The sequence below is a fragment of the Sapajus apella genome, unplaced genomic scaffold, assembly GCF_009761245.1.
Source record: "Sapajus apella isolate SASKATOON/1434 unplaced genomic scaffold, GSC_monkey_1.0 scaffold43, whole genome shotgun sequence".
Lineage (NCBI taxonomy): Eukaryota > Metazoa > Chordata > Mammalia > Primates > Cebidae > Sapajus > Sapajus apella.
Window position 1 is genome coordinate 13,302,494 of NW_022436983.1, and position 23,622 is coordinate 13,326,115.

Below are 23,622 nucleotides of genomic sequence, written 5' to 3' on the forward strand. Positions count from 1 at the left end.
TTCAGTGATCTCCACACGTCGTCCCACTCCCAAACCTTTAAAAACCCTAGCCCCAAACTCCTCAGGGAGATGGATCTGAGGTTCTCTCTGCTCTCCTTGTTTGGTGACTCTATGTTTGAACCTCCTTCTCTCCCGCAACATGGTGTCTCAGCGGATTGACTTGCTGTGTGCACCGGGCAACAGATCCATTACAGTTCCAGCGTAGGCCAACCTCCATGTTGCTGCAACATGACAGTTTACCAATGCCATGGCAACATCAGGAAGTTACCCTATAGGGTCTAAAAAGGTGAGGCATGAATAATCCACCCCTTGTTTAGAATATCATCAAGAAATAACCAGAAAAATGGTTAACCAGCAGCCCTCAGGGCTACTCTGCCTATGGAGTAGCTATTCTTTATTCCTTCACTTTCTTAATAAGCTTGCTTTCACTTTAATCTATGGACTCACCCTGAATTCCTTCTTGCATGAGATCCAAGAATCATTTTTCGGGGTCTGGATCTGGACCTCTTTCTTGTAACAAAACCACAAAATCACTACCTGGGATGGTGAGGGTCGCACCAGGATCCAGGGTTTAACATGGCTTTTGCTCACTTTCGCCCAGTCTCCACTGCTTCTTTCTGGGGGTAGGGATTGGGGGAGGCACCAAGTCTTGTTCTGTCATCCAGGCTGGAGTGCAGTGGCAGAATCTTGGCTCACTGCGACCTCTGCCTCCCTGGTTCAAGCAATTCTCTTGCCTCAGCCTCCCAAGTAGCTGGGATTACAGGCACGCCCCACCACACCCGGCTAATTTTTGTGTGTTTAGTAGAGATGAGGTTTCACCATGTTGGTCAGGCTGGTCTTGAACTCCTGTCCTCAAGCGATCCACCCACCTGGGCCTCCCAAAGTGGCCTCCACCACTTCTCCATGAGTGAGTTACCTCAGGTGAGAAGTTTAACTCATCAGAACCTGTGTCCTCATCTGTACTGTGGGGCCATTCATACCCACCTTAGTTTAAAAAAAAAATCATACCCACCTTGCTGGTCACACAGAATGAAGTGTGAGTGTAAATGAGAAAATGTATATAAGGTTCTTAACAAAGGGGATCCCAGAAATTGGCATTTTCTCATTCCCTCTCAGGAAGCCGGAAACCGCTATGGCTGAATTTTCCTCTCTTCCGTCTGCTCTGCAGTTCCTGGACTGGGTTTGGGGCAGGGAGGACGCTGACTGCAGAGCCAGGGCCAGCTGCTGATTCATGTCAGGGCTGAATCCTTGAGGAGGGAACAGGGACAGCCTCGGCTGCCTCTCACCCCAGCCTAGCCCTGGACCCTGGAAGGGGCTCCAGCAGAGGCAGCCCACCAGCAGAATGCACTGTGACCCCTCTTCAGTGGCCTCCTGAACGTAGGTGGCGTGTTCCTGGCCGAGGGTGAAGGGCTCATTTCTGATTGTCCGGAGAGAAAGGCTGGGAGGTGGAAGGACGTCCCCAGCTTTCCAACCTGCCCCCCCCACCCTCTTCTACCCTGTCCCAGCCTTCTCACTGGTGGGAAGTTCTCAGTAAGAAACAGTTGAGCATTTGGTCAAAAATTCCCTTTTAAGGGTAGGTGTTATTGGTTAATTTGATTAATCACAAATTGAGAGTCAGAGAAGTAGAACTGTCAGAGGCGTGTGAACCAGAGCAATGCCATCTTGAATAGAAGCTGGGGAAAATAAAGCTGAAACCTACTGGGTTGCATTCCCAGATGCTTAAGGCAGTCTGAATCACAGGATGAGACAGAAGGACAGCACAAGATACAAGTTATAAGGGCCTGGCTGATAAAACAGGATGCAGTAAAGAGGCCAACTAAAACCCATCACAACGAAAACGGCCACGAAAGTGACATCTGGTTGTCCTCAGTGCTGCACTTCCATTAGCGCCATGACAGTTTACGAATGTGATGACAATATCAGAAAGTTACCCGATAGGGTCTAAAAAGGGGAGACATGAATAATCCACCCCTTGTTTAGCATATCATTAAGAAATAACCATAGAAATGGGCAACCAGCAGCCCTCAGGGGGCTGCTCTGCCTCTGGAGTAACCATTCTTTTATTTCTTTACATTTTTAATAAACTTGCTTCCACTTTATGGACTCACCCTAATTCCTTCTTGTGTGAGACCCAAGAACCCTCTTTTAGGGTCTGGATCTGGACCCCTTTCTTGTAACAAAACCACAAGCCCAAGCTCACACAGCTGGGAAGTAGGAAGTAGCCCAGTTGAAAAAGAAGGAGCTTTCCTATGAATCCCTAATCATCCATCCATCCATCCATCTATCCATCCATTCATTCATTCATTAATTCATTCATTCAACAGAAATGTCCTACGCCCCCAGCCTTGTTCTGGATGCTGGGAATGTTGTGATCCTTCCTCTGTCCAAGGTATTCGTATTCTAGTTGATTGCTGGGGTGAGAGAAGTGAGTTGCTGAATGCCGATTAAGAAAAACAACAGAAAGTATAAAGCAGAGAATTAAAACAGGGCAGGAAGATTGGGAGTAACTATGGGTGGGAGGTGGTTGCTTTTGGTTGGGAGGGCAGGGATGTTTTCTTGGAAGGAGAAGCAGCTCAGCTGAGCTCTGGGTGAAGAAGGAGCCTGTCTTGCCAAGAGCCAAGGAAGGCTTCCCCCAGCAGAGGCCCCAAGATGGATGGGGGCTCGGCCAGGAAGTAAAACCTGAAAGAGACGAGAGAGGAATGAATCCTCAGCCTGGCTTCACTGACCTTGCCATGAACTTTTGCAAAGTGCTTTAAAATCTCTTCCTTATTTTAAATTAAAACAATAAAATAGAGGACTCTGAGCTCTAGAGAACAACCCAGGTCACCCAGTGGGAGAGATGGGCTGTCCAGGCTGGTGCCCTGAGGTCAGGATGGCCCTCTGGCTGACCTCAGTCAGGAACCACAAGTGTGAATGTTCCCAGTCCTTCTCAAGGGGACATTGAGAGAGGGTGAGGGGGTGGCAGGAGCCCAGACTCTCCTGTACATCACAGCAAGGCGAGGATGTGGGGAAGGAGCAGGGGCATTTGGAAGCAGGATTCAGCTGGAAAGACAGGCAGGGCCTTGGTAAAGTCAGCCCTCTCCCTTTGCCCCTGGGCTGGGCCCCCCGGAGGTTGAATCCTGTATCCCAGATGGCCTGAGGCTTGTACCTGCCAATGGGTGGGTTTCTGCCTTTGACACACCTCAGCTGCACCTGGTAGTCCCTGGGCATGACTAGTCCCCCCTAGGAGCACCCAGGGCTGAGTCAGGGACTGTATCAGTCAAGAGTGTGGGAAGTAGGGTGGGACACAGCCCTGGAGCCAGAGAGACCTGGGTTCGAATCCCAACCCTGCCACTTATCAGCCAGTGACTCACGCTTGGAGTTTCAGTTGCTACAGCTGTAAAATGCAGTAATAGTACCAGTGCCTCAAGGTGATTAAGAGGAGGGGTGAATGAGCACCACAGGTGTTCAATGTCCACTCCATATCCCACGCTGGGCAGAGCCTAACCCAGGTGGGAACAGTGAACACAGTGGCTGCCTTTTCCATCCAGAGGCACTGGGGCGGGGGTGGAAAACTGAAGCTCCCCTGGGAATCTCTCCTTCCTTACTGCCTTTTGTCCGGTTTCAATCACTGGACACTGGTCCAGGATAAGAACTTGCAGGGTGGGAGGTTCCAAGTCCTGGCTGCCTGAGGCCCCATCTGTGCGTCTTGCCTCCTAAAGTCCCATGTCTTTACTGATCTGAGATTTATTCATTCATTCATCATTCATTTATTTGTTCAACACATCCCTATCGATCACCTACGACATATCAAGCCTGCCCTGGTGATAAGGTGGTCACAGATGGAAGCACCCCAGACGCAGCCCTGCTCCTGGCCACCCAAAAGTGAGAGCGGGTTGCAGTCCTTGGTTCTGGGCTTGCTCATCTGACACAAATTCCGTCAGCTACCCACCCCTCAGGGACATTGATCCTGTTCCCTCTTGTGGGTAAATAAATCCTAAGGAATTTAAACCAACCAGGCTCAACCCATTGTCTTGGGCAACCTCTGGGTTAGGGTGGCCTGTCCTGTGGGGAAGTCTGCTGGCTGGTGCTTGGGGGCTTATTAAAAGGACACAGGAAGAGAGGAAGACACAGCGTCTTCTTGGCTGGATGTTGTCAGGTCCTGGCCTGCGGGCTGGTATCGTGGTTGCCAGCTTGGAGCTGTGAGGGGAGTCATCCAGAGAGCAAAGCCAACACACAGAAGGTGGCTTGCCAGGAGCAGGAAGGAAACCGGGCCATGGTGACATCAAGCACCGAAGAGCCAGACTTGGAACCACCTCCTCTCTGAACGTTTCATCATGTGAGACCATAAATGCCCGCATTGTTTCAGCCCACTGAGTCACAGTTTTTAGCTGGAAATTTCTTAACTAATACAAACAGGGTACGGCAAGGGAGCAGAGCCAGAAGAGGCTAGGGCAGAGCTGTGGCTCTGCCTTTCTTGGGTTGTGGGACCTCAGGAGGGTCCTCAGTTATAAAATGGGGATTGTGATGCCTAAGTCGGCCATGTTGATATTAGGAGAGATGTTGCGGCAGAGCCGCAGGGAGCTATTGGAATGAGTTTGGTGAACGGTGTCTCTTGAATAAATGGATATTACATATGGAGGGGAAGGAGGAGGGCAGTTTCTCCTCCTGGTTTCTCTTGGGGGTGACTTTTGGATCTGGTCACTACATAACAACAGTAACCATGCAGTTAACATTTAAAGTTATCACCCTGTGCCAGGTGCCTGCCGTGCTAGGAACTTCATCTACACTAATCTTAATACAAACATCAGCGCCTTCCTGTTTTCTTCTTTGTAAAAAATTTTCAGTCTGGTGCAATGGCTCATGACTGTAATCCCAACACACTGGGAGGCCAAGGCAGGAGGATCACTTGAGCCCAGGAGTTTGAGACCAGCCTAGGCCACATAGTGAGACCGCATCTCTACAAAAAATACAGAAATTCCCCGGGCATTCTGGTGCCTGACCACTCAGGAGCCTGGGGCAGGAGGATCACTCGAACCATGGAGGTGGAGGCTGCAGTGAGCCATGATCACGCTGCTGCATTCCAGCCTGGGCAACAGAGCGACTCTATCTCAAAAAATAAATTCTTATTTTTTGTAGAGATGAGATCTATGTTTCCCAGTCTGGTCTCTTCTTATTTTCTTTTCTTTTCTTTTTTTTTATTGCATTTTAGGTTTTGGGGTACATGTGAAGAACATGCAAGATTGCTGCATAGGTACACACGTGGCAGTGTGATTTGCTGCCTTCCTCCCCTTCACCTATATCTGGCATTTCTCCCCATGCTATCTCTCCCCACCTCCCCACCCCCCCATTTCCCCCCAACAGACCCCAGTGTGTAGTGCTCCCCTCCCTGTGTCCATCTGTTCTCATTGTTCAACACCTGCCTATGAGTGAGAACATGCGGTGTTTGATTTTCTGCTCTTGTGTCAGTTTGCTGAGAATGATGGTTTCCAGGTTCATCCATGTCTCTACAAAGGACACGAACTCGTCATTTTTGATGGCTGCATAATATTCCATGGTGTATATGTGCCACATTTTCCCTGTCCAGTCTATCATCGATGGGCATTTGGGTTGGTTCCAGGTCTTTGCTATTGTAAACAGTGCTGCAATGAACATTCGTGTGCATGTGTCCTTATAGTAGAACGATTTATAATACTTTGGATATATGACCAGTAATGGGATTGCTGGGTCAAATGGAATTTCTATGTGTAGGTCCTTAAGGAATCGCCACACTGTCTTCCACAATGGTTGAACTAATTTACACTCTCACCAACAGTGTAAAAGTGTTCCTCTTTCTCCACATCCTCTCCAGCATCGGTTGTCTCCAGATTTTTTAATGATTGCCATTCTAACTGGCGTGAGATGGTATCTCAACGTAGTTTTGATTTGCATTTTTCTAATGACCAGTGATGATGATGAGCGTTTTTTCATATGTTTGTTGGCCTCATGTATGTTTTCTTTTGTAAAGTATCTGTTCATATCCTTCGCCCACTTTTGAATGGGCTTATTTGTTTTTTCTTGTAGACCTGTTTTAGTTCTTTGTAAATTCTGGATATCAGCCCTTTGTCAGATGGGTAGACTGCAAAAATTTTTTCCCATTCTGTTGGTTGCCGATTCACTCTAATGACTGTTTCTTTTGCTGTGCAGAAGCTGTGGAGTTTGATTAGGTCCCATTTGTCTATTTTGGCTTTTGTTGCCAATGCTTTTGATGTTTTGGTCATGAAGTCCTTGCCTACACCTATGTCCTGAATGGTTTTGCCTAGATTTTCTTCTAGGGTTTTTATGGTGTTAGGTCTTATGTTTAAGCCTTTAATCCATCTGGAGTTAATTTTAGTGTAAGGCGTCAGGATGGGGTCCAGTTTCTGCTTTCTGCACATGGCTAGCCAGTTTTCCCAACACCATTTATTAAACAGGGAATCCTTTCCCCATTGCTTGTTTTTTTCAGGATTGTCAAAGATTGGATGGTTGTAGATATGTTGTGTTGCCTCCAAGGCCTCTGTTCTGTTCCATTGGTCTATATCTCTGTTTTGGTACCAGTACCATGCTGTTTTGATTACTGTAGCCTTGTAGCATAGTTTGAAGTCCGGTAGTGTGATGCCTCCTGCGTTGTTCTTTTTGCTTAGAAATGACTTGGCTCTGTGGGCTCTCTTTTGGTTCCATATGAAGTTTAAGGTGGTTTTTTCCAGTTCTGTGAGGAAGGTCATTGGTGGCTTGATGGGAATAGCGTTGAATCTGTAAATTGCTTTGGGCAGTATGGCCATTTTCATGATATATTCTTCCTAACCATGAACATGGAATGTTTCTCCATCTGTTTGTGTCCTCTCTTATTCCATTGAGCAGTGGCTTGTAGTTCTCCTTGAAGAGGTCCTTTACGTTCCTTGTTAGTTGTATTCCTAGGTATTTTATTCTCTTTGTAGCAACTGTGAATGGGAGTTCGCTCTTGATTTGGCTCTCTGTTAGTCTGTTATTGGTGTATAGGAATGCTCGTGATTTTTGCACATTGATTTTGTATCCTGAGACTTTGCTGAAGTTGCTTATCAGTTTCAGGAGATTTTGGGCTGAGACGATGGGGTCTTCTAGATATACAATCATGTCGTCTGCAAATAGAGACAATTTGACTTCCTCCTTTCCTATTTGAATATCCTTTATTTCTTTTTCTTGCCTGATTGCTCTGGCTAGAACTTCCAGTACTATATTGAATAGGAGTGATGAGAGAGGGCATCCTTGTCTAGTGCCAGATTTCAAAGGGAATGCTTCCAATTTTTGCCCATTCAGTATGATACTGGCTGTTGGTTTGTTGTAAATAGCTTTTATTATTTTGAGATACGTTCCATCAATACCTAGTTTATTGAGGGTTTTTAGCATAAAGGGCTATTGAATTTTGTCAAAGGCCTTCTCTGCATCAATTGAGATAATCATGTGGTTTTTGTCTTTGGTTCTGTTTATGTGGTGAATTACGTTTATAGACTTGTGTATGTTGAACCAGCCTTGCATCCCCGGGATGAAGCCTACTTGATCATGGTGGATAAGCTTTTTGATGTGCTGTTGCAATCGGCTTGCCAGTATTTTATTGAAGATTTTTGCATCTATGTTCATCATGGATATTGGCCTGAAGTTTTCTTTTCTTGTTGAGTCTCTGCTGGGTTTTGATATCAGGATGATGTTTGTCTCATAAAATGATTTGGGAAGGATTCCCTCTTTTTGGATTATTTGGAATAGTTTCAGAAGGAATGGAAACAGCTCCTCTTTGTATGTCTGATAGAATTCGGCTGTGAACCCATCTGGATCTGGGCTTTTTTTGGGTGGTAGGCTCTTAATTGCTGCCTCAACTTCAGACCTTGTTGTTGGTCATTCAGGGTTTCGACTTCTTCCTGGTTTAGGCTTGGGAGGAGGCAAGTGTCCAGGAATTTATCCATTTCTTCCAGGTTTACTAGTTTATGTGCATAGAGTTGTTTGTAATAATCCCCGACGATGGTTTGAATTTCTGTGGAATCTGTGGTGATATCCCCTTTATCGTTTTTTTTATTGCATCAATTTAGTTATTCTCTCTTTTCTTTTTTTATTAATCTGGCTAGTGGTCTGTCTATTTTGTTGATCTTTTCAAAAAACCACCTCCTGGATTTACTGATTTTTTAAGGGTTTTTTGTGTCTCTATCTCCTTCAGTTCTGCTCTGATCTTAGTTATTTCTTGTCTTCTGCTAGGTTTTGAGTTTTTTTTTATCTTGCTCCTCTAGCTCTTTCAATTTTGATGCTAGGGTTTCAATTTTAGATCTCTCCCTGCTTCTCATGTGGGCACTTATTGCTATATATTTTCCTCTAGAGACTGCTTTAAATGTGTCCCAGAGATTCTGGTATGTTGTGTCTTCGTTCTCGTTGGTTTCGAAGAACATCTTTATTTTTGCCTTCATTTCATTGTTTATCCAGTCAACATTCAAGAGCCAGTTGTTCAGTTTCCATGAAGCTGTGCAGTTCTGAGTTAGTTTCTGCATTCTGAGTTCTAACTCGATTACACTGTGGTCTGAGAGACTGTTATGATTTCTGTTCTTTTGCATTTGCTGAGGAGTGATTAATTTCCAATTATGTGGTCAATTTTAGAGTAGGTGTGATGTGGTGCTGAGAAGAGTGTGTATTTTGTGGATTTGGGGTGGAGAGTTCTGTAAATGTCTATTAGGTTTGCTTGTTCCAGGTCTGAGTTCAGGTCCTGGATATCCTTGTTAATTTTCTGTCTGGTTGATCTGTCCAGTATTGACAGTGGGGTGTTAAAGTCTCCCACTATTATTGTGTGGGAGTCTAAGTCTCTTTGTAAGTCATTAAGAACTTGCCTTATGTATCTGGGTGCTCCTGTATTGGGTGCATATATATTTAGGATCGTTAGCTCTTCTTGTTGCATTGATCCTTTTACCATTATGTAATGTCCTTCTTTGTCTCTTTTGATCTTTGTTGTTTTAAAGTCTGTTTTATCAGAAATGAGAATTGCAACTCCTGCTTTTGTTTTGCTCTCCATTTGCTTGGTAAATCTTCCTCCATCCCTTTATTTTGAGCCTTTGTGTGTCCTTGCATGTGAGATGGGTTTCCTGGATACAGCACACTGATAGGTTTTGGCTTTTTATACAATTTGCCAGTCTGTGTCTTTTGATTGGGGCATTTAGTCCATTTACATTTAGGGATAATATTGTTATGTGTGAAGTTGATACTGCCATTTTGATGCTAGCTGGCTGTTTTGTACGTTAGTTGATGCAGATTCTTGATTGTGTTGATGCTCTTACCATTTGGTATGTTTTTGGAGTGGCTGGTACTGGTTGTTCCTTTCTATGTTTAGTGCTTCTTTCAGGAGCTCTTGTAAAGCAGGTCTGGTGGTGATGAAATCTCTGAGTACTTGCTTGTTCGCAAAGGATTTTATTTTTCCTTCACTTATGAAGTTTAGTTTGGCTGGATAGGAGATTCTGGGTTGAAAGTTCTTTTCTTTAAGGATGTTGAATATTGACCCCCACCCTCTTCTGGCTTGTAGGGTTTCTGCTGAGAGATATGCTGTGAGTCTGAAGGGCTTCCCTTTGTGGGTAACCCGACCTTTTTCTCTGGCTGCCCTTAGCATTTTCTCCTTCATTTCAACCCTGGTGAATCTGATGATTATGTGCCTTGGGGTTGCTCTTCTTGAGGAATATCTTTGTGGTGTTCTCTGTATTTCCTGGACTTGAATATTGGCCTGCCTTGCTAGGTTGGGGAAGTTTTCCTGGATAATATCCTGAAGAGTATTTTCCAGCTTGGATTCATTCTCTTTGTCACATTCAGGTACACCTATCAAAAGTAGATTAGGTCTTTTCACACAGTCCCACATTTCTTGGAGACTTTGTTCATTCCTTTTTATCCTTTTTTCTCTATTCTTGCCTTCTCGTTTTATTTCATTGAGTTGATCTTCGACCTCTGATATCCTTTCTTCTGCTTGGTCAATTCAGCTGTTGAAACTTGTGCATGCTTCACGAAGTTCTTGTGTTGTGTTTTTCAGCTCCATCAATTCACTTATATTCCTCTCTGTGTTGTCCATTCTTGTTAGCATTTCATCAAATCTTTTTTCAAGGTTCTTGGTTTCTTTGCATTGGGTTAGAACATGTTCTTTTAGCTCACTGTAGTTTCTTATTACCCACCTTCTGAAGTCTGATTCTGTAATTTCATCACACTCCCTCTTCATCCAGCCTTGATCCCTTGCTGGTGAGGAGTTGTGATCCCTTTTAGGAGGAGAGGTGTTCTGGTTTTGGGTGTTTTCATCCTTTTTGCACTGGTTCTTCCCATTTTTGTGGGTTTATCCACCTGTTGTCTTTGTATTTATTGACTTTCAGATTGGGTCCCTGAGTGAACTTCCAGTTTGTGGAGGCTGAAGTTACTTCTTTTTCTTAGCTTTCCCTCTAACAGTCTGGCCCCTCTGCTGTAGGACTGCTGAGGTCCACTCCAGGCCCTGCTTGCCGGGGGATCGCCCCGGCTGCAGAACAGAAGGGTTGCTACCAGTTTCCTCTTCTGCTATCTTTGTCCCAGAAGGATGCCCACCAAATGTCAGTCTGTTCTCTCCTTTATAAGGTGACTCTTTGGATATACGGGGGTCAGGGAACTGCTTAAGGAGACAGTCTGTCCTTTATTGGAACTCAAGTCCTGAGCTGTGAGCTCTGTTGTTCATTCAGAGTTGCTGTGCAGGTACGTTTAGGTCTGCTGCAGCAGAACTCATAAACTCCCCCCTTTTTTTTTTTTCCCCAGGTGCTCTGTCCCAGGGAGTTAGGGCTTTATTTATGAGTTTCTGTTGTGCTGCTGCCTTTTTTTTTCTTTCAGGGCTGCCCTGCCCAGCGAGGAGGCAGCCTAGTCACTGTCTGCCTGCAGAGGCTTTGCTGAGCTGCTGTGGGCTCTGCCCAGCTGCCTTGTGATCTTCCCTGGAGTCCTGTTTATATGAGTGTAGTTAGAACTGCCTCTGCAGTGGTGGCCCGCCTCTGTTATGGCGGACTCTCTGTAGTGGCAGGTTGCCTCGGCAATGGCGGGTTGCCTCAGCAACAACGGACTGCCTCAGCGATGGCAGACTGCCTCCGTAGTGGTGGAGTGTCTCAGTAATGGCGGACACCCCTCCCCCACAGAGCCGGACCGTCCTGGGTTCGATTGTCCTTGCTGTGAAACTCTCAACCCAGTTTTCAATTACTGTTTTTTTTTTGGGGGGGGGGGGGGGTGGGACCAGCCGAGCCTGATCACCTGGCTCCCTGACTCAGAGTCTTTTGTTGTTGTTGTTGTTGAACGGTCGACTATCTCCCTGTTGAAAAGGCACCAGGATCTCCCGTGCCGCGACTCACTGAGCTGGCTGAAACAGCTGTGCTGAGATTCCTGGTGGTTTTTTTGCCTAGGAATCTCCTGGCCTGGCTTGCTATTTCAGATGAATGGGCAACTCTGCCGTCTCAGGGCTCCAATCGCCAGCTAAGAGGGCACCCGGACCAGTGTCTTTTGTATGGAGAACTGCTGCGCCAGGGTGCAGGCAAAGCAGCTGCGTAGGCCGAAACAGCCGCACTGGCAACCCGTGGGGCTCCTCCGCCTGGGAATCTCCTGGTCTGTGGGCAATAAAAATCCATCTGGAAATGCAGCATCCACTCACCCTCTGCACTTTCACTGGGAGCTGCAATTCTGAGCTGTTCCTAGTCGGCCGTCTTCCCCTGATCTCCATATTTTCATTTATACTTTAAACAGAGACTATTTCCTCCTAGTCAGTGATATAAATGGATATTTTTAAAAACTAGACTTTGTTTTTATTTTATTTTTTGAGACAGAGTCTTGCTCTGTCGCCCAGGCTTGAGTTCAGTGTTATGATCTCAGCTCACTGCAATCTCCGTCTCCCGGGTTCAAGCGATTCTCCTACCTGAGTCTCCTGAGTAGCTGGGATTACAGACACCCACCACAATGCCTGGCTAATTTTTGTATTTTTAGTAGAGAGAGGGTTTTGCTATGTTGGCCAAGGTAGTCTTGAACTCCTGACTTTGGGTGATCTGCCTGCCCTGGCCTCCCTAAGTGTTGACATTACAAGCAGGAGCCACTATCCCCAGCCTAGACTTTATTTTTATATGGCAGTTTTAGGTTCACAGCAAAACTGAGAAGGTACAGAGACTTCCCTGTGCTGTGCCCCCACACAGGCACAGCCGCACCCTCATCAGTATCCCATCCAGAGTGGTGTATAGAACTGGAATTTGAACGCAGCGCCCACAGTTCTTCATTCCTGTGACACTACCTCACATGAACCACTGCACCTCAGAACTGCTCAGGCAGCCGAGCCACGGTTGGTGCCACAGGCCTAGAGCATGGGCGACTGCAGGTGCCTGGAAACAGCTAACTACACACAAATGGCAGATTGGGAGTCCTCATAGGAAAAAGGTGTCATTCCTTGGAAGCAGAGCCTGAGACAAGGATTCTTGTGCAAACACTTTACTGAGAAAGTACTTTCTGGAGAAACCTGAGCAGGAACCCGGAAAACTGGATAGGCTATGGGGTGAGACCAAGCAGAGAGGTGGTTCCAGGAGAGGCCTGGCCTCAGCCTGATCCCAGGAGGAACTTGAGGGTGTTGTTCCATCCAGATGGCCCTGCACAGAGGTGGTGGGGAGGGGGTGGGGTGGCAATTGTACCCTCCATGGTATCAGTCTCTCCTGGCCATGGGTGACAGGTGGCCTCTTGATGGGAGGGGTAGGGTGGGGGCCCAGTAGCTCTCAGTAGACCAGGGCAATGCTCAGGAGAAGGAGGCTGATTGGAGCACTTGGCTGCCAACACCTGGCCTCACTCTGGAAGACGGGTCTTGGGCCTGGAGGGGATCTGAGTGGTCATCCATGCCGTCTGCTGTAACCTCTGTGTATCCGCTGTGGGCTCACCCCAACCACAGGCATGAATCGAGCACCTTGTTTGTGGGAAAACAGGGGAAACAGAGATGGCAAAGACATGGTCTCCATCTTCCAGAGGCTCCAGTCTGGTTGGGGGAGATCAGAGAAGTTCCATTTGCCACCCTAGGCCAAGCTTGGTAATGGCAGAGCCATGAAGCCAAGCTGTGGGAGCCTGGAGGAGGGAGTGAACCCTTGCAGCCAGGGAGGAGGAGTCAGCCCGGGGAGACTTCCGGAAAGTAGCCCTTTGACCCCAAGGAGGTGGGGATCAGTGGTGATTAAAGTAATAGCCATTCAGTAGCCCCTGGTAATTCACCCTGAGCCAGTGCTTGTAGGCTGGACAAAGTACTCAAGGTTCTGGTGCCTGCAGCCACAGAGCTTGTCTAGTGCTTCACCCAAGAGGGATTTCCATAGCTCCTTCTTCGTTCTGAGTGTTGCTTTCGGCACCAGGGATGCAACTGAGTTTAAGACAGGTATGGTCTCCACCTGCAGGGACTTCAGAGCCTGCCTGGGGAGAGGGTCACACGGCCAACTGTGTGGGGTCCCCAACACCTATGAGAGGCTTTACCTTACGACAGTGGAAGGCCTTGAGGTTTTAAGAGAGACAGCCACATGGACAGAAAGATCAATATTGCCCTTGAGAGTGGCTGTTCCAGTTGCAGATCTGAGATTACATTGGAGGGGTGAGAAAGGACCGGTGGGGGGCCAGCAGGTGGGGGACAGCCACAGACCCCTCCCCCCACCCTGATGCTTTGGTCCAAACACCATCCCTGAGGGCTCCCTGGCTTGGGCTTCTCCCAAGATTCCCATCCACCCTCAGAGGACACAGCTGCTGCCTCAACTGGGAGGCTCTGGAAAGCTTCAGAAGGTCAGCAGGCACTGGTAGGGAGTTCAGGGGAGGCAGGGACTACCTCCCCTAGGAGTGTTTGAAAAGCCAGGCTGGTTTAGGTTAGATACTGGGGTGGGGACGCTGGAGCTCCATGCTGAGGAACAGGGTAGAGGGTGTGGGCTTCTCCTAGCACCCAGGGGTCTGCCCCTGGCAGTGGGGCCGCCAGTAGAAACGCAGTTTCTTCTGGTAGGTGTCCAGGTTGCGCTTCAGGCAGAAGGCCACGTCCTTGTCACAGGCACACAGCTGCTGCTCACACCAGCTTCCCTTGTCAGCTGTGGGTGGAGGATGGAGAGCTCTGTGTCTCCTTTCCCAAGACAGAGCCAGGTATGGGTCTAGCAGCCTCTGAAGGCAGTGCAGTTCCTGCTCAATCGAACCCCGGATGGGAACCTAGGGGTACTCGTCCCAGCGACCGTGAGTCTAGCTGCATGACCTTGGCCACATACCGTAACCTCCCTGTGTGCCACTGCATCTTCACTTATTTATTCACCCAGTCATTAAACAATTATTGAGCACCTACCGTGTCATGGCAGGAGAGGACTGAACGATAGAGGCATGGGAGAGAGGCAGGTATTAGAGCACTAGAGGGAGGAATAAACAACTATGCAAAGTGGAAGCAAGGAACCATGCAGGGCTAGGAGAGAAGAAAACAGGGTGGAAGGGCCGATCGAGGTGAAATCTGAAGTGTCTGCTCTTCCTGGAGAAAGCTGGGGTTGGGGAGTGGGGGATGGCAACAGTGTATGCAGTGCAAAGACTCTGAGCAGGAGGGATCACAGTTTCATTATCTATAAAGTGGGGATAATGGTAAGAGCTGCCTAGGGGCTGTTATGAGAGTTAAAATAAGGAAGACAAGGCACTTAGCCTATGGTAAGTGCTCAATGAATGTTGGATATTATTGTTACTGTTACTATGAGGTCCTCAATTAGCAGCAGCTGCCTTGATGAGCCCTCTTGATGAGCCTTGGAGACCTGCTACATTTCTACACTTGTGATGCTGGAAAGGATGCAGGGGCCAGGTGCCCTGGGTTCTAGCCCAGGCTCTGTCAATTGGAGGTAAACACTTCCCCACTCTAGTTTCGGTTTCCTGGTCTGTACAATGGAGATAATCAGGGTTTTGCTGATCCTCGACAGGCTGCCGTGAGCATCAATGATGATGAAAATCACAGCCAATCGGGAGCCCTGTGTAATTTACTGTGGCAGGCATCCTGTGAGGCCCATTCTGTCTGTTTCGTTTCAGTTCTTACAATAACTGAATGGGGTAGATTACAGATGAGGGTACTGGGGTTTGGAGAGGTCAAGCAACGTGGTCACCAAGCTGGTCAGTCATGGGCCTGAATTCCGGATGTTAAAGGAGTCAATCCTCCCATGGGAATTCCGGATGTTAAAGGGGTCAATCCTCCCATGGACCTTCTCTGTACCCCCATACCCATTCTTGCCTCTTCCCAGTCCAGCTGCAGCCAGTGAGCCCGTGCAAAAAAGAGAGGTCTAGTGGCTGTGCTGTGAAGGCAGTGGGGCCAGAACACCCTTCCTGGGTCTTCAGCTCCAACCCTGAGGTCTGGGTACTCACAGCAGTGGATTTCCCCCTGGGAAAAGTTGTATCTGTAATGGTCCATGTGGAAGCGGCACCTGTGGGTCTTCAGGTGGGCGTAGCAGCAGTCATGGGTCCTGCAGCACCTGGAGCAGACAGGGTGCACAGCTGCACGGGTCCCCGGCCTACTGGGGTCTCTGGCTGCCCTCACCCGGGAGAAGAACCCATGTCCCCACCTGGGAAGAGTCAAGGCCTGCAGGGCTCCAGTCTTCCTTAGGATCATGGTAACTAACATTTTCTGAGCGATTCCTATGTGCCAGACACCTGCTTTATCTATGTATTCTGTCTTAATCTTTTAGACCACCATGGGATGGAGGTGCTCATATTATCCCCTTTTCAGAGATGAAGAAACTGAGACTCCGGGAGATCAAGCCACTTGCCCAAGGTCACACAGCCTATAAGTGGCAGATCGGGGCAGTGCCTCCAGGCCTGGCTGCCTCTCACAGCTCCTCTAGCTGACTCCCAGCGTTGTTACGAAGATCAAATGAAATAACGACAAAAGGAGGGTGGGGGCTTTAAAAAAACAATGTCCATTGCAGTGGGGAGTGAATGTGGTCCTTGTAACTAGAGTAGGGGATGGGAGTGCAAGGGAGTGTCTGGCCTTCAGGGACCCTGGGGAACCTTCTGTAAGGGAAGCTCCAGGAGGGCTGGGATGGTGTCGGCACTCAGTGGTTTCTAGCACATAGTAGATGCTTGACAAAATGGATTCAACTCAACTAAATGAATAGGTTGGTGGAGAGGAAAGAAGAGTCCTGGAGTCGGGGGCAGAATAGGATTGCCATCCCTGGGAAAGGAGTTACCAGTCGGAGGCATCTTTGGGCTGGCCTCTGCCACCTAGTCCGCAGTGACAGCCGTAGGGCCAGTAGGAAAGGAAGGGTGTTTTCCCAGTCACTTGCTTGATCATCTTGTTCAGGTTCAGGATCCCGCCCTGGATTGGAATCACACCTGCCAAGCAGCCCAGCAACCAGGAGAGGAGAGAAGATACATTTCAGGGCAGTGCCAGTGGGCACAGGATGGCACCTCTGCTCTGCCTAGACCAAATGGGTGACCTCAAATGATGATGAAAATAAAATGACATCTATTACTGCTATTAAAAAAAAATGACAGGCTAGGCACAGTGGCTCACACCTGTAATCCCAGCACTTTGAGAGTCAAAGTCTCACTCTGTTTCCCAGGCTGGAGTGCAGTGTCATGATCTTGGCTTTGGGAAGCCAAGGTGGCAGATTGCTTGAACCCAGGAGTTCGAGACTAGCTTGGGAAACATGGCGACACCCTGTCTCTACAAACGAAACAAAATTTAACTGCATGTGGTGGTGCACTCCTGTCATCCCAGCTACTTGGGAGGCTGAGGTGGGAGGATTACCTTAGCCCAGGAAGATGGAGGCTGCAGTGAGCCAAGATCGCACCACTGCACTCCAGCCTGGGCAACAGACTTTGTCTCAAGGAAAAAATGCCAATTATTGAGTACTTACTATAAGTCTTCTTGTGTATTGATTTCTTGACTCCATTTGGCTAGATAATTGCTGTTATATTAAATAAAGAAACTTTTTATTTTAGAGTAATTCTAGATGTAAAGAAAAGTTGCAAAGATAGAAAGTTCCTGTATACCCCTCAGCCAGTTTCCTCCAGTGTTATCCTCTGACTTGTGATTCATTTGTTAAAACCAACATTGGTACAATGAATATTATTTTTAACCCCCATCTTACAGATGAGCTGTTTGAGGCTCAGTAACTTGCTCAGAGTCTTGGTGGCTGGTAAATGGAGCCAGAATTCATCACTTAAGATGGTCTGGTTTCATTCTCTGTCTCTGGGCATTGATGTCCCACTCCACAATGGGAAGAATAATCCCAACTTACCCTTCTTACCCCCAGCCCCTAGAAAAATCTGAGTCTCTAATAAAGACAGTGTGTGGGTCTCCTGGGAGACAGAGTGATTTAGAAATTGATGCTTTTCACGGATAATTCTATTTCATTCATAATAATTGCTGGTTAGAATTGATGGTAAGGGGAATTGATTTTACTGGAAGAGAGAAATGCATTATGTTGAGTTAGGAGAAATAAAATATATTAAGTCCATGAATTCAGGTGGGAGGTTGGGAGAAACAGGTAAGACAAAAGGGAACAGAAGTGCACATGTGTGCAACCCCAGGAGATGATTCGAGAATGCAGGCAGCACACATCCAGATGGGGCCCAGAGTCTCAGAGAGACGGGGCTGGGCAGCCCCGCTTCAAGTGAGCCTAGTTATGGAAACCGCACCCAACCTCAGGCAAATGAAGTTAATAGTACAACTTCCCTTCCCACCCAACGGGCTCCAATGTGAGGTACCCTAACTTCTGTCTTCCTAGGGTCCCGCATTGGGGCCCGTTGGGGTGGGAAGGGAGGATGGGAGGAACTCATGCAGTGGACAAACAGTGAGACCACAGGTGGGTGACCTTGGGTTGCAACTAAAAGTGACTGGGCCTTCATGTCCCCAGTGTGTTCCCTCGAAGCGTGGGAGTCCATGTTGCCATGTCTGTTTGACATGGTGACCCCAGCTGTCAAGACATGTAAAAGAGAAGCCTTCCTAACCTTTGGCTGCACTGGTGAAGGATCCTGGGGCCTCTGGAATCATACACAATCCATCAGAGATTCCTGGATTCCATAAGGAACCCAACTGCAAATGGAGAGTCCACCTGGCAGACAAGCCAGAGCCCCGTGTTCAGAATCTTGCCTTTCTTAGGGTACCTCTGTCCTCTTTTTCTAAATCTAGCTCTTTCAATCTGGGGTCAGAAATACAGAAACTGAAGTCACACCTGAATGAGGCAGCTCTCCCTTGCCATGCAAGAAGTACATTCAGCTTTGATTCAGAATGCTTTTGGGTGGTCTTATTGGTCATATATATATGTTTTTGATATGGAGGCTCACCCTGTCATTCAGGCTGGAGTGCAATGGCGTGATCTCGGCTCACTGCAACCTCCACCTCCCAGGTTCAAGTGATTCTCCTGCCTCAGCCTCCCGAGTATCTGGGATTATAAGTATGCACCACCACGCCTGACTATTTTTTGTATCTTTAGTAGAGACAGGGTTTCACCATGTTGGCCAGGCTGGTCTCGAACTACTGACCTCTTGATCCACCTGCCTTGGCCTCCCAAAGTGCTGGGATTACAGGCCTGAGCCACCGTGCTGCAGCTTATTTTTCATAATTTTAAGATGAGGAGGACCCAGCCTGAGAACTGGAGCTGGAGCTGTGGCTGGGGAGGTGATGGTGAACTGACTCAGCTTGTCAGCAATTCTTGCCTGGATAGCTTTTTCCACCCTTGGCTGCCACTGATGGGGATGAAGCTCCTTCTCCCAAGGGATGGGCACAGTGGGTGGGAGGAGGTGCCACTGCCATCTTTCATGCATGTGCCATGTGTAAAGCTATTATTTACGCTTACTCAACACTTAGTAACTACTTTCTCATTAGAGTCCTTCCTTCTAATAGCCCTATGAAGGGGGTTGTGCCCATTTTACAGATGAGGATATTGAAAGGTTGGGCAATTTGGCTAAAGTCATACTGCCAAGAGATGGCAGGGCCTGCATTTGACTGAAGGTTCATCTATGTATTTGATCTCTGCAGTCTCTTCCCTCTTTACATCTGAGAGATACATTTTTGCAGCTTGATTGCAAATTTCCTAACGGTTTTTGCTGTAATCCTGGAGACATGTTCCTCTAGAGAATTTCAGAGTCCCAAGATACCACAAAACTACATGTAAACATGCAAGTCCTTTCTCAATCACAATTTTGAGATAGATTGAGGAAAAAAAGGCCAATTTCCTAGCAAGTGCATTTTACATTTGGTCTGCTTAAGATCAAACGGAAACTGCTCCACCCCTCGTCGAAGGTCAAGGGAACCCTCTTCCCAGGTTATAGGAAGATCATGAACATGAAACAACTCTAAAAATATGGAGTGCTATGCATTCATAATGGTCGTTCTTTTTTTCTTTTTTTTTTTGAGATGGAGTCTTGCTCTGTTCCCAGGCTGGAGTACAGTGGTGCGATCTTGGCTCACTGCAATCTCCGCCTCCTGGGTTCAAGCGATTCTCCTGCCTCAGCCTCCCGAGTAGCTGGGACTAGGTGTGAACCACCATGCCCAGCTAATTTTTGGATTTTTAGTACAGGTGTGGTTTCACCATGTTGGCCAGGATGGTCTCGATCTCTTGACCTCATGATCTACCCGCCTCGGCCTCCCAAAATGCTGGGATTGCAGGTGTGAGCCATTGCGCCCGGCTGGCAATGTTGCTACTATTCAGTGGGAGAGGCAGGGGTGAAGTGATCTGTGTCCAAAGCATCATCATCACGGACCAGCAGGCCCCCGTTCTGGACTTCTAGTTTCTTACTGTCACAGCTTGGCCACCCATGGCTGAAGCTACCATGCTAGGAGACTGGCGGCCACTGAAGGCTTTTTGCAGAGGGGCAGAAGGATTGGGGAGTGGGGACCAGGGTCCTAGGGATCAGAGCAACAACCCCTAATCTAGCAAAGACAGGTGCACTGGCCTCCCTCCTTCCCTTCCCAGTCTGGGTTCGGTCCCCGACTCACCAGCCATCACCACCAGCCCACACAGCAGGGCAAGTTCCATGATCACAGCTCAGGGCAGTGGAGGCAGCTGCTGGAAGTCCCTTTCCATGCAGGCAGCCCCCCCTTATATCAGATGCACCACACCCAGCCTTGTCCAGCCCTCCCTCCCACCCCACTCTCGTGGAGGCAACACATGCTTCTTTCGCTTCCACTTTTCTGGCACTGGGGAGATTTGTTTTGTTTTGTTTTGTTTTGTTTTTTTAACATATGGGCTTTGTTTCCCACTTATTTATTTATATTCATATATACGTATATTTTGAGATAGGTTCTCACTCTGTCACTCAGGCTGGAGTGCAGTGGTATGGTCATAGCTCACGGCAGCCTTGACCTCCTGGACTCAGGCAATCTTCCTTCCTCAGCTTTCCAAGTAGCTGAGACCACAGGCATGTGCCACTACGCCTGGCTCATTTTTCTCTTTTTTTAAACAACACTGTGTTGCCCAGGCTGCTCTCCAACTCCTGGCCTCAGACAATCCTTCCGCATCAACTCCCAAAGTGCTAGGATTACAGGTGTGAGCACCAGGCCTTGGCTTCCCCACCACGCCCTTTCTGATAAAAGAAATATACACTCGGTGTAGAAGATTTGGAAAACCTAAACTTAAAGTCACCTGTAAATTGATTAAGCACATTGGCATTTTGATGTACGTCCGTCTGTGGCCCCGTTGCTGCCTGCCTCTCTTTCTGTCTCTCCCTCACCATACTTTTCCCCTAACCAAAGTAGGAAAATGTTACCTATGCAGTGCTTCATAGCCTAGTTTTTCATCTGCTGACATAACTTGCAAATATTTCTATGTCATTAAATATTCTTCTATAGTAACACTGTGAAAGGCAGGTTCCTATTTCATTATACTGCTATATACATTATTATAGTGCTACATCATTTATCTAATGAAGCTCCATTGATGGATATATGGGGTTGCTTCTGATTTTTTTTTAATTAATCTAGACTGTACAGTGAAAGAGGGCCAAATTTCAGTTCATGTCCAGAATTGTTTCCATAGTATCTACTCCTAACGTGGACTTGCTGAGTCAAAGCACACACACAATTTGAAGGCAATTGATGTGTGTTGACAAATTCCCCTGCAGAGGTTTGCCCCAGTTTACATGTGAGAATCCTAACGAGGCTAACGGGGTGGAGCCAGTCCAACTTGGGTGGAGGAGCTGATGGGAGGACACACATGGCCACAGCATGGAGATGGTAACCACCAGGGCTACCCCAAGAACCTTGTCCCCCCACAGCAGAAATTGCTTCTTTGATACCTGTTAGAAGGCTAAGGAGAGAATGCCCAGGCTGACCTCTGCTGCCAGCAAACCAGCTCATCCAAAAGAATATGCCAGCAACAGTCACTGCTAGGAGCTTCTCTCTCTCCCTTCTCTTTTCTCTTCCCTCCCTTTTAAATCTGATTATTGCCTTTGTTCCTCGATTCAGTCAACCAACTGACCACCTCACATGGGTGCCAACAATCTACGTGCAAAATAACTCAACAGCAAGCAAAAGAGATGCCTCTGGCACATTTTTTGATGCACCCCTGTCCACATAGGCTCAATATTCATTCCCTTGTGCACTTACCAGTGTGACGTCTTACCCTGTAGACAATCCTAGACCGGGGCTTTTGGTGGGTCACATGGCTACCTCTCAGAACCCACGCCACCCTCCATCTGGTATGGAGGGATGGGAGTAAAAGTAGCTACAAGCCCTTTGTTGATTCCAGAAGGCTTTTCCCTAATGGGAGAGAAGGGCTTTGATGCTGCAAACCGTCCTCATAAGCCCCATCTTCAGTGTTATCTCGGACACCTCCAGAAACCCCAGGGCACACCCAGCAGGCCAAGTGTGGGATCAGACAGATCTGGTTCAAATCCTCATTCTTTGTCTTACCAACGGCGGGACCCTGGAATAATTACTTTACCTCCAGGAGCCTTAGTTTCTTCATCTGCAAAATAGGGTCAACAGACCCTCCCTTTCCTGATGGCTGTGAGATTTAGAGACAACATTATAAAGCACATAGCATCAAGCCTCACCGATTCAGGCAATGCCATTACAGTAGTCACAGCACGCCTGGAGGGTAAGAGGACTGGGGAGATGGGATTCAAACCCAGATTGCCTGGGTTAACAGCCTGGCCTCCCTGACATTCTGGCTGCTTACCTTGGAGCAAGCTGATTATTAGCTCCTCGTCTTCCTCTTGCTCCTGTGTAAGACAGTGGTGATGACAGTACCTACTTCGTAGGGTTATTGTGAGGATGAAAAGATGATATGTGAACAGGGCTTGGTTCATAGCTAGAGACCAATAAGTGTCAGTTGCAGTGACTCTCATCCTCCTCCTCATCATCATCACTGCTTATAATAAGTAAACTAAATAACCTTTTCTTTTGCATGCTCTGATCTGCTGTCAATCCTATCCATTTTTTTTTTTTTTTTCATCTCATTGCATTTGGTCCTCTCTGTAAATTTGATCTGGGTCTTTTAAGTATCTTCCATGCTTCAACTGAACATGTTCAATCTTTATCTTTTTATTTATTTATTTAGAGATGGAGTCTCACTCTGTCAGCAGGCTGGAGTGCAGTGGTGTGATCTCGGCTTACTGCAACCTCCACCTCCCAGGTTCAAGCAATTCTCCTGCTTCAGCCTCCCGAGTAGCTAGGACTATAGGCATGTGCCATCATGCCTGGCTAATTTTTGTATTTTAGTCAAGATGGGGTTTTACTATGTTGGCCAGGCTGGTCTCGAACCCCTGACCTCAGGTAAAACCCACCTCAGCCTCCCAAAGTGCTGGGATTACAGGCATGAGCCACTGCGCCTGGCTTCTTTTATCTTCTTAAACATATAGAAGCTACAGTAGTTCCTCCTTATCAGTTTCCTGGAAGTTTCGCTTGCCACGGTTTCAGTAACCTGTACTATACAGGACACTGAGATATTTTGAGAAAGACAAAGAGAGACCCACATTCCCATAACTTTTATTATTGTTGTGGAAGTTCAGGAGACAGGAGAGACCAATGGATGAAACAGGAGAACTTTATTTAGGTGCACCAGCTTAGTGGATTCGCATCCGAAAACTGAGCACCAAAGAGAGGGTTTGACCTTTTACATATACATGACGTACGGAGTGGGGCGAAAACAAGTTTGCAGGTGCAGAACAAAGAGAGTTTATCGAGCAATGACAGGCACATAATTCAGGCTTACCTATGGCTTTCACTGTGTGGCAGAGATGCTTGTTATCTGCAGAGCTCAAGGATTTTAGCATGGGCTTTATCTGTTGGCTTCTGCCACAGCGTATACCAACCTGCTTAGGCATTTCTCATGACCTTCGCTGTGTTACAGAAACTTACAGCTATCAGCTCTGGAAAACAAGAATACAAGAATTTGTAAACTTATAAAACTTATAAAGCTTGCAAAGCAGGATACAATTCCACAGGAGGAGGAAGGACTCAGGGAAGTTTGCTTACAGAAGAAAGATTTGATTTCTGCCCTTCTTTCCCACATTATTATAGTATATTGTCATACTTGTTCTATTTTATTATTTGTCATTGTTGTTAATCTCTTACCATGCCTAATTTATAAACTGAACTTTACCGAAGATTTGAACAAGCATAGTCTATCTGGGGTTCGGTCCTATCTGTGCTTTTAGGTAGCCACTGGGGGTCTTGGAATGTGTCCC

General features: G+C 47.3%; 1 protein-coding gene across 2 annotated transcripts; it reads right to left on the reverse strand.

Moving 5' to 3' along the window:
* Window positions 1–12,440: 12,440 nt before the first annotated feature.
* Window positions 12,441–20,036, reverse strand: PLA2G2D (phospholipase A2 group IID). Of its 2 annotated transcripts, none has more exons than XM_032300661.1 (4): window positions 19,931–20,036; window positions 16,173–16,317; window positions 15,352–15,458; window positions 12,441–12,919 (listed from the first exon to the last, which is right to left on the reverse strand). In XM_032300661.1, the coding sequence occupies exons 1-4, from the start codon at window positions 19,968–19,970 to the stop codon at window positions 12,846–12,848; spliced, it is 366 nt and encodes a 121-aa protein (XP_032156552.1). In that variant the 5' UTR covers window positions 19,971–20,036; the 3' UTR covers window positions 12,441–12,845. The 2 variants fall into 2 exon arrangements, with proteins under 2 accessions (XP_032156552.1, XP_032156551.1); XM_032300660.1 differs by having other exon boundaries at window positions 12,441–14,060.
* Between the last annotated feature and the right edge of the window lie 3,586 nt (window positions 20,037–23,622).